This window comes from Nicotiana tabacum, chromosome 16 (assembly GCF_000715075.1).
Source record: "Nicotiana tabacum cultivar K326 chromosome 16, ASM71507v2, whole genome shotgun sequence".
Taxonomy (NCBI): domain Eukaryota; kingdom Viridiplantae; phylum Streptophyta; class Magnoliopsida; order Solanales; family Solanaceae; genus Nicotiana; species Nicotiana tabacum.
In genome coordinates, this window is record NC_134095.1 from 9,624,945 (window position 1) to 9,635,709 (window position 10,765).

At 36.4% G+C, this 10,765-nt stretch overlaps 1 protein-coding gene across 2 annotated transcripts; it reads left to right on the forward strand.

Moving 5' to 3' along the window:
• Window positions 1–1,168: 1,168 nt before the first annotated feature.
• Window positions 1,169–10,475, forward strand: LOC107811114 (uncharacterized). Of its 2 annotated transcripts, none has more exons than XM_016635983.2 (16): window positions 1,169–1,477; window positions 2,164–2,545; window positions 2,640–2,865; window positions 2,942–3,184; window positions 3,308–3,423; window positions 4,386–4,484; window positions 4,602–4,689; window positions 4,890–5,119; window positions 6,392–6,576; window positions 6,708–6,907; window positions 7,378–7,710; window positions 8,064–8,165; window positions 8,335–8,632; window positions 9,024–9,172; window positions 9,267–9,551; window positions 10,016–10,475. In XM_016635983.2, exons 2-16 carry the CDS (start codon window positions 2,247–2,249, stop codon window positions 10,220–10,222), a joined length of 3,060 nt encoding a protein of 1,019 aa, XP_016491469.2. In that variant the 5' UTR covers window positions 1,169–1,477; window positions 2,164–2,246; the 3' UTR covers window positions 10,223–10,475. The 2 variants fall into 2 exon arrangements, with proteins under 2 accessions (XP_016491469.2, XP_016491471.2); XM_016635985.2 differs by lacking the exon at window positions 1,169–1,477 and adding an exon at window positions 1,944–1,975.
• Window positions 10,476–10,765: the final 290 nt, after the last annotated feature.

The following is a 10,765-nucleotide window of genomic DNA, read 5'->3' on the forward strand; positions in this document are numbered from 1 at the left end:
CTTTATATTAAACAAATGCAAGCAAATGTTTTAAAAGCGTACCAACCATGTTGAGGAAATCTTTAACTCTTAAAATAGTTGTCTCTTTGACATCACCACTTCCTTTTTTTCTTAGCTCCATTATTGCTATATCCACCACCATCATTTTTTTCTCTTTTGGCCACCTTAAAAGGGATCTATATTGGGCTTGTGACATTTATGATAGTAAAAAATCTAGGAGAAGTATTGAGGTTTATTGTGATATACAAGAAAATAATATAAGTATATGGCTTTAAATCTAAAATAGAAAAGGGTTAAATTTATTGCTTTACTGTTAAAAATAAGTTATATTTATCCTTCGTTTTACTTTTGTATTATTCGTACATCTGTCATTGTATTTTGATACTCAAATCACCTCGTTAGTTTAATATTCAGAAACTAAAAATTACACGTGGCACCCTCTAATTGCTCTAAAAAACACTCGCCCCACTTCAATGCTCAACAATTTGTGTTTAGAACCAAATAAAGGTACTTTAATTTTATAAATATTCTCAAAATCTCAGACTTAAAACTATACTAATACATATAATCATTAATTAAATGAAAAAGATTCATGTTAAATAAGATAAGTACCTCTGAGGAAAAGAAAGACAGGTATCAATTCCGACTGAACTTTAATTCCATTTAGTTGGCATACTAAATTAAATAATTACTAACCAAATTATATTGCTTGGAACCTGTATACTATAGGTTGAATTGTGATCTCTTAGCAATTGAATATCAACTTAGGACTTTTGTTAATCAAAAGTAAAGTTTGAGGTGTAGTTTTGGGAGGAATAAAAATGAGATTGTTATACAAATAGCCGGCCAAATTTAATATTTTTTTCTTGCCGATGTATAAATTATATTATATATATATATATATATGTATATATATTATTCGTCGGCTATTTTTAGACTTAAGATATTGGATGTACAGTTATTTAAAAAATTACTGAGGGACTAGACCGGAAATATACAAAAATAAGTCAACAAAAAACAGCAGCAAACACACGTGTCAAGTATTCTACTGGTCTTAGAAATACGCGCTGAACTACGTGGCGAGCTAAAATCCAACGGGTCTGAAAAAGCACAATTCTGAAAAGAAAAGCAAATAAATTGGCAACCTTAAAATTAAAAAAACAAAAACAAATCACTGTTGGATTTTTGGCTGCTCAAGTTGCCAATCACAAGCAATCTTTGTTTTATTAGTCACATCAACAATACTCGTTAATTTTGCAGTTCTAAAATTATCTACCAAAAAGTCGTTAAAGAGAATATGCTGATTCTTTGCAAGAAAATGGTTCCTTGCACTTGCAGATATCCTCAGATAATATGCTGATGTCGGTTTTCTAATCTCAGAATTATAATTTTGTACTACTGAATTTTGTCCATTACATATATAAAAACAGACCCATAATTTTTTCGTTCGCTCTCTTCTCACTATATCTTCATTCAGGTAACTTTTTCTCCCTTTTTTTTGTGTTAATATAATTGTGGGGTTTTCTCAGTTCTTGAAAATAGTATGAACTTGCTGTTGACAGTTATTTTGGTGATTTTATTGTTTGATTGTTCCTTCTGTTTCACAACTTTGAACTTTGATGTGAGAGTTTATATTATTATATACCCATCTGCCATTTTAAAGAATGTCTTTTTAATTTTCAGCATGTCATAAGTTTTTGTGCCTTTCCTGAAAATAGGAGTCAGTTTTTCATTGATTTATTGTCCCATTTTACTAAATTTTGAATCTTTATTATTGGGACTACTTCAAAATCAATACTTCATTGAGTAGTTTCCTTCTTACTTACATTGAGTTGTTAAATTTGGTTCATTTGGGATAATATTGTGCATCTGCAAAGCTTGACTTTCTGATATAGTTTTCAGTGTCAAATTTTGATTAAAATTGGGGGTTTGATTACAGGGGTGGAGCTAGAGCGCCGGGAACGGGTTAACTTTGGTTCGAACCTTGTATTTGTCTAAAAAAATCTATTGAAATTGTTAATTTAGAATCCAACAACTTAATATGATTAGAATTTCGAACCCATAAGTTTGAAATTTTGACTCCGCCTCTAGTTGATTACATGTTTTAGTAATGGTTATTGGAGCTAAAAATTTAAGATGTATTCTTTTTTCTCTTCTTTGCAGTTGGTTCCTGTGAAGTAGAATTCATTGCGGAGAACTTTTATGCAGAGAAGTGTGTTGGGATCTAATCTAATACTGCTTTCTTAATGGGGTCCGATAAGCAGTCCAGTGGTCTGCTTGATACTCTAAAAATGGAGACAGTTAGGACAATCTTAACTCACTCTTATCCTTATCCACATGAGCATTCGCGGCATTTGGTCATCGCAGTGTTTGTGGGATGCTTATTTTTTATATCATCAGATAACATGCATACACTTATTCAGAAGTTAGATAGCAATGTCAAATGGTGGTCAATGTACGCCTGTTTGCTCGGATTCTTTTACTTCTTTTCATCTCCATTTATAGGGAAAACATTCAAACCGAGTTATTCAAATTTTAGTCGTTGGTAAGTCTTTTCTTTCTATATCTGGCTTAATAATCACTAATTCTTTAGTAAATAAACTGATTAAACTGGTAATGAGAGATTCGCTTTTTTGCAGGTATATAGTTTGGATACTTGTGGCTGCTCTCTATCATCTTCCCAGTTTTCAATCTATGGGAGTAGATCTCAGAATGAACCTGTCTTTGTTTCTGACCTTATTTGTCTCATCCATTTTGTTTCTTCTCGTTTTCCATGTTATATTTCTCGGGCTTTGGTATCTTGGCCTTGTTGCTCGCGTGGCTGGAAAGAGGCCCGAGATCCTGACAATTGTTCAAAACTGTGCTGTAAGTTTTCGGAACACTTCCTAAGATGACGTAAAATAATTGGGGCCTTTGTCTTATTGCTTCATTATCTGTGTAGGTTTTAAGCATAGCGTGCTGCGTGTTTTATAGTCACTGTGGTAACCTTGCTGTGGTAAGGGAAAAGACATTTGACCGGAGGAATTCTTGGTTTTCGTTGTGGAAAAAGGAAGAGCGGAACACTTGGCTTGCGAAATTCGTAGGCATGACTAAGTTGAAAGACCAAGTCTGCAAATCTTGGTTTGCTCCAGTTGGCTCAGCCAGTGATTATCCCTTTTTGTCCAAGTGGGTCATTTATGGAGAGGTATTGTCTCTCACAATTCCTGTTTCTCATATTTTCTAGTTACTTGATATAATGGAGGATCTTATGCTGCTGATACTTTTTCTCTTTTCTTTTTTTTTTTCTTTCTGAATTTTTACCTTTCAGTTAACTTGCAACGGCTCATGTGCAGAATCGTCAAATGAAATTTCTCCGCTATATTCTTTGTGGGCCACTTTTATAGGCCTCTACATTGCAAATTACGTTGTGGAAAGGTCATCAGGGTGAGTAGTTCGAATATTTGTTCGTATAATAAAGTCCTTTTCCGGTGGCATCTTTCCCTGTGAAACAGCTGTTGGAGATGCAGATTTTTAGATATCATTTTGGCATTTGATGTAGAAGGTCCAATGTGAATATGTGCTCGCCGTGTAAGAACTTTCCGAGTGAACAATTTCTTACAGGATTAACTTCTCCAAGAAAAACAAAAAAAAAAAATCTTACTGGATTGATTATATGATGTTAGAAAATCTGTTTATTTTGTTATTTAGCTTTGGCCCTGCAGATTCCACAATGGATCTAGGGGTTAAGCTTGTCATCGCCATGGCATTAGCTGCTTGCCCCTTGTTCGTCTATGAGAGAAATATATTTTTTTTTTATTTGCACCGGGTGTCCGAGTCTCTTCGAGCCCTGACTAATCCCGGGGTGCACAGGCCCTCGACAAGGAGTTTCCCGCAAGTGCACCACGGTTAATTCAGGTTTTACTCAGCCCGATGGCCCTCAGAAATTGTTTGCACCCAGTGGGTTTCGAACTTGAGACCTTGAAAGGGAGCAAACCCCAAGGCTCAAGTCAATTGCCACCAGGCCAACCCCTGAGGGTTTCGTCTATGAGAGAAATATTATTTTGAAGATGAAAGAGCTTCTATGCTTTTCTTATGATGGCAAATGTATTGTAGTGTCATTATAGAAAAGCAAGTCACCATATTCTGGTTGCTAGTATGATTAATGCTTTAAATGCTACCTGGTTGGTTCGATAAGGCACAGCAGCCTATTCAAAATTAGAAAGGCTTTAATATAAAAGCAACTCTTTTGAGTAATTTTTTTGGAAGAAAGTAACTCTTGAGTAAATTATGATCGTAATTTTGTTCCCAGACTTTATTCTGGGATTTTGCCTGCTTGGAGTGAATTGTAAGCACCATTCTGCTAGAGTTTCTTGTCCTCTTACAGTTCAATCTATAATGATCAACAGATGGGCTCTCTCTCGTCCTTTATCACTCAAAGAGTTTGACAAATTGAAGAAAAAGCAAACGAAACCTGAGTTCTTGGATATGGTTCCTTGGTATTCAGGGTATGTACTTTCGTTATACCTCTTACGTCTCCTCTCGCTCCCGTGGGGCCAGTATTCTATAGTGAAAAGAGCTCTATTAATCTTCTTAATATAACATGCTGGGTGCTGGGGTTGCAGGACATCTGCTGATTTATTCAAGACAATGTTTGACCTGCTGGTCTCCGTAACTTTGTTTGTTGGACGCTTTGATATGCGAATGATGCAGGTAACATATATGATGTTCTAAATTCCTTAAAAATGTATTCAACTTTCAGAGTAAATTTCCTGTTACAAGGCCCACAACTTACGAGATGCTTGATAAGTAGATTAATTATTCCATGAATTTTATTAATCTCAATAATTTCTCCTGCTTATAATGGATATAGTGGCTGACCTTAAATTGTCCTAAAATTCTTCGATTGTTAGGCGGCTATGAGCAGGGTTGAAGACGGGGCTAAGCAGGAGGATATTTTGTATGATCAATTCAGTGAAAAGGATGGTCTGTGGTTTGACTTCATGGCTGATACAGGCGATGGTGGAAATTCGTCCTACACTGTGGCTCGGCTTCTTGCTCAGCCTTCACTCCGGCTCCAAGTCAAGGGTTCAATGCTTACACTGCCACGTGGAGACATGCTTCTTATTGGGGGTGACCTTGCGTAAGATCATAGTTCTCTTTATACCATTAGTTGGTCTTTGCATAATCCTGTGACATCCCGTATAGCTTCATCTTATGTCTTAAAACAGACAATTAGTTACACTGACCAAGTTTACTCCCTTGTCATTTACCTGGAGTAATAACGTGTTTGGCACTATGTATGTTCTGCTAGTATTAAGATCTTGTTGTACCATTTGTTTGGTTCTGCTCATAATTTCCACTTAGTCTTCCTCAAATTGATACTTCCTGGAGTGGCTTTTGTTATTTACTTATTCTGTCAATTTGCCAAGTTACACTACGAAGTTTCTTTTTTTGGGAATGTTACTCGAAGAAGTTTCTCATTTTGGACAAAGCTATATATACATTATGATTATTTTGTGAGGTTGGTAATGAAAACTAGCTTTTCTATCTATTTCATGCAGCTTTTGGTCCATCTAATGGTAGCATGTAGTGATTACACAATACATGCTTTCCTTTTATCCTCTGAGGAAATCTTTATAGAATATGGTATTTTTGTGTGGTTTGTCTAGTCAGATTGATTATCATAAATGGTAGTAATAAATAATGAAAAAATACTCTTCTAAAATAAATGAAGAACTAAGTAATGACAAAAGACCTAGTTTTACGATAGGTAAAAGTAAGAATATGTGCGCTGCAAGTTTAGCCAGCATAAGAAGAGTGAAATTGAAGTGAGATTAGATGGGATTTCAGACAGACTATTCAGAAACCTAGGTTCTATCAGAGGTGCTAAGAGGAAGTGCTACTGACAGTCATTCAAACCAGCTCATTATAATTTCAAAACAAGCACATTAGGGGACAATTATTGTATGTGCTACACAGTACTGTATTAATTATAAGTTATAATGGGAAGGCAACAAAAGGGAATGAAAATATTTGATTATTAAGAACCATTTTTACAAACTTTCTGAAGATTGGATTGGCATCTTCAATGTAGATACTCTAGTACTGGTCATTATATCAAAAAAATTGGTATAGAAGTAATTTCATTTATTCAGCAGTTAGATGCATAAATGTGTGATCCACTCAGTTTTGGGGCATATTACCACAATACCTAGCAACCTTTCTGTGACGCCGATACATATACTTTTTTCTCTTTTTTTTGCCAGAGAACTCTATATGTTTTGCCTCTTTATTCATAAAAAAGAAACTTGTTCTGGCTCTTTACTTTTCATATTAGAACTTACTAGAGTACGACAGTGTGCTGTTGAATCTGTTAAACTAATTATTATTTATATTTTTTTCTGTTGTATAGGTATCCTAATCCATCATCGTTTACATACGAGAAGCGCCTTTTTCGTCCCTTTGAATATGCTCTTCAGCCTCCTACGTGGTATAAGGAAGAGCATATTGCTGTAAGTAAGCCTGAATTACCTCCTGAGGTGGATGAACTTAGGAAGTACGATGGACCTCAGTGTTTTGTCATCCCTGGAAACCACGGTCAGTGTAGTTTCTTAGCTTGTACCTCCTTAACTTTTTTTCCCATTATTTCTTTTAGTTTCAATAAAGCAGTATGGCTTGTTTAATCTTGATGTTCTTTATCATGATCAAAGTCCTTTCGCGAATTGCAGACTGGTTTGATGGACTTCAGACGTATATGAGGTACATTTGTCACAAGAGCTGGTTGGGTGGTTGGTTTATGCCTCAAAAGAAAAGCTATTTCGCATTGCAGCTCCCTAAAAGGTGGTGGGTATTTGGTCTTGATCTTGCTCTCCATTGTGATATTGACATATACCAATTCAAGTTCTTCTCAGAATTAGTGAGGGATAAGGTATCTCCTCTCTGCTATGAGCGTAGTCGTCATGTTGCTTTTCCTTTCTATCCATATATTGCTGAATATGCTGGAATATTGTCCTAGTTGTTCAAATATATTGCTATTAATTAAATAAGGTGAATGTTTTATGCAGATTGGTGTTAATTGTTTCTAGAGTTCCTAACGAAGAAACTATAATCTTTATTATCTATTGTAAAGAATGACTGTAACATTAGTAGGATTAGTAATGACTGATGGTTATCTTTCTCACGTGCACAACTGAGCATGATATTTGTCCAGATTTCTCCAAAATTTTCCACTTATGGGAGCCAATGCATATATCATTCTTTTGTGTATGCTTTATACAATTTCAAAATGTTAACTTAAGCACTCCTTATTGGTTCTTTCACGCTTATTTATCTTATAAATAAGTAAAGGATTTGGTTACAGAAGCTTTTAATCCTTGTTTAATGGATACTCTTGTTCAGGTTGGGGAGAATGATTCCGTGATCATTATGACACATGAGCCTAATTGGCTTCTTGATTGGTACTTTAATCAAGTGACTGGAAAGAATGTTACCTACTTGATACGCGACCATTTAAAGGGAAGGTGTAGACTTCGGATTGCTGGAGATGTGCATCACTATATGCGTCATTCATATGTTCCATCGGATAAGCCCGTTTATGTCCAACATTTACTTGTTAATGGTTGTGGCGGTGCTTTTTTGCACCCTACGCATGTCTTCAGGAATTTCAACGAAATATATGGAACATCGTATGAGAGCAAAGCTTCTTACCCAACTTTTGAAGATTCAAGCAGGGTATGTAATCTGAATTTTCCATTTTAGTTTTTCTGTCAGATCTTGTGCTTCGGTTATCTTATTATCTTGTTAAGATAACCTTGTTGTTGTTCCGTTCTTCTTTTCACTGCTTTTCGTGTTTCTTTTCATCACTGTTGTGATTATGTTGTCTTGAGCCGAGGGTCTATCGGAAATAGCCTCTTTATCTTTACTAGGCAGGGGTAAGGTCTGCGTATACACTACCCTCCCAAGACCCCCCTTGTGGGATAACACTGGGTTTGTTGTTGTTAAGTTTTTCTGTCAGATACTTGTCAGAAAGAAGTTTCCCGTGAGATATAATATTCGGGTGCTTACATGCTTATTAACATTTGCAGATTGCTTTGGGAAATATATTGAAATTTAGGAAGAAAAACTGGCAATTTGATGTTATTGGCGGCATGATATATTTCATATTGGTGTTCTCTATGTTTCCCCAGGTAACTTTTTTTTTCTTATTAGGGGATTTTTTGTCAGTTCTTTTAGATTTGTTCTAAGCATAATTTCCTTCAGGAACGGAGCATGTATTGTATAATATTTTACTTTTCTAATGAACCTAAAGATGTGCTGCTGGGCAAGGATGACTAATCATTTCCTATCTGTTTCTAGTGTCAGCTAGATCACATTTTAAAGGACGACACATTCTCGGGTCACATGGGAACCTTCTTTGGCACAGTGTGGGATTCTTTTATGTATATGGTGGGATGCTCATATGTATCGGTAGCTGGTGCTATGTTACTTTTAGTAATCGCAATAGCCTTTGTGCCTCCGAAGATGTCTTGGAAAAAGAGACTATTTATTGGGATTCTTCATGTGTCCGCACACTTGGCTGCTGCCTTAATTCTCATGCTCTTGATGGAATTAGGTGTTGAGACATGTATTCGGCATAAGTTACTTGCAACTTCAGGTGAGGTTTCGTATATCATCTTCAATATGTGATTCTATTGATTTGTCTACTCTTTAGACTCATGCATGCAATTTCTTTTGACAAGGCATTAACGTGGGAGCTAAGAATTATTTTTTTTCAATTTCGGCATGATAGTAGCCTTTTAATCGTTTGATTGTTCTTTGATAGATAGATTCTCCGGGTAACTCGTTAAAAGGAATTACTGAACTCACCTTGATTTCTTGTTCCTGCCCTTCCAGGGTAGGGCTAAGACTGCGTACATCCTACCCTACCCTCCCCAGACCCCACTTGTGAGAATACACTGGGTTGTTGTTTTTATACCCTGATTTCTTGTTTCATGTTTCTTTGATTCATACTGCTTTTTGTTAAACTTCTAACCTTTGTAATCCAGGTCATCACACTTTATATGAATGGTACCGGTCTGTGGAGAGTGAGCATTTTCCGGACCCAACTGGCCTTAGGCCACGTATAGAACAATGGACGTTTGGCCTTTATCCAGCATGTATCAAGTATCTCATGTCCGGTTTTGACGTTCCTGAGGTAAGAAATCATAAGACAAGGGATGTTGCTGCGTGAGGATTCAGTTGGTCTGTGATATTCTGTCTTTTTCTGATCTCATGCATGCAATTTTCAGGTAATGGCGGTTACCAGAAGTAATATTTGCAAAAATGGGATGGATTCTCTATCCCGAGGGAGTGCTGTAATATATTATGCATCTGTCTTCCTTTATTTTTGGGTATTATCAACTCCGGTGGTTTCTTTGATTCTTGGAAGCTACCTTTACATTTGCATCAATTGGCTTCACATACATTTCGATGAAGCATTTTCATCACTCCGCATTGCAAACTACAAGGCATTTACACGGTTCCATATCAATATTAAAGGCGATCTTGAAGTTTTTACCCTTGCAGTTGATAAGGTGAGATATCTTTATATCCCAAAGATAATATGGACGGACAAGATCTCACTGCCACTACCTCACTCTACTGGAGGAATTTGTGGGCGCAGTTGAGCATTTAGACAATTGCCAATATTTCCTATTTATTTTCTAATAATAATAGAGCAAAGTGAAGGAGAGCCTTGGCGTAACTGGTAAAGTTGCTACCATGTGACTGGAGGTCACAGGTTCGAGCCGTTGAAACAGCCGCTTGCAGAAATGCAAGGGTAAGGCTGCGTATAACAGAGCGGAGTGACTTTACAAGGATTAGTTTTTGCGAGGTGGCAGCAATGCTAGTATCTAAACATTTTTATACAGCCGATCCCAACTAGTTGGGATTGTGGCGTTGTTTACTTTTGATTGATTTTTTAAGCTTTCTGGAAGAGAACAACTAGTTTTAGGAGAATTGAAGATGAGCTATTTACACTTAATGCATGATTTTGCAGGTTCCAAAAGAGTGGAAATTGGATCCAAAATGGGATGGAGAGTCGAAACAGCCACAAGAACCGAGTTACCTCCAGAAGTTTCCTAGCAAATGGAGAGCTAAGACCCTTCAGCAGGACCCTGTAAATACGGTGCGAATTATTGATCACTTTGTCATTGAACAGAAAGAAAAACCAGATTCAGAACTATCGAACGGGTCACTTAACTAATGCCTTGTTTGATAACTAAATCATTTTCTGTACAGATTTAGGTTTTAAGTATTTGGATAGGAAGTTGGCTGGATAGTTTTTAAAAGGTAAATTAAAGATCCATTAGGATCATAATTGGGAAAATGAAAAAGAAGAGGGGAAATCCTGGCCAGTCATAAGCTTTCTTTTTAAATGTACCACCATTCTCTTTTAGACAAATTTGTCTATTTTTCACGTTGAGAGATATTAGTAGTAATTGCTTGTGGCTAGTGAATTCCTATTGAGTCGTCTGTTCATAGTTTCACTATTGAGGGAAAGCAAGGGCAGGAAATTCCTAACTAACTAGCCAGCCAGCTTGATTTCTTTCGGGAATTGGCCCAAAAAGCACCAAATTTGATGACTTATTAAGGGCTAGTCTGGAGTCCAGCGGCTCGAACTCGAAGCTTCTTCATATTGCACTTGAGTTGTTGCGCAAAGATATTGATGTGTTAGCACTTTGTCATGACTTTAAAGATCCTTAGAGGAATCATTTTTTAAGGGAAAATTTCTCCATGGGAAAAGTTT

What these genes read in the sequence shown, in the direction of transcription:
- LOC107811114 (XM_016635983.2), top strand. Translation starts at nt 2,247, where the DNA reads ATGGGGTCCGATAAGCAGTCCAGTGGTCTGCTTGATACTCTAAAAATG. An exon ending in AGTGGGTCATTTATGGAGAG is followed by an intron (nt 3,185 to 3,307) that starts GTATTGTCTCTC and finishes TTTACCTTTCAG; the next exon opens with TTAACTTGCAACGGCTCATG. An exon ending in CTTATTGGGGGTGACCTTGC is followed by an intron (nt 5,120 to 6,391) that starts GTAAGATCATAG and finishes TCTGTTGTATAG; the next exon opens with GTATCCTAATCCATCATCGT.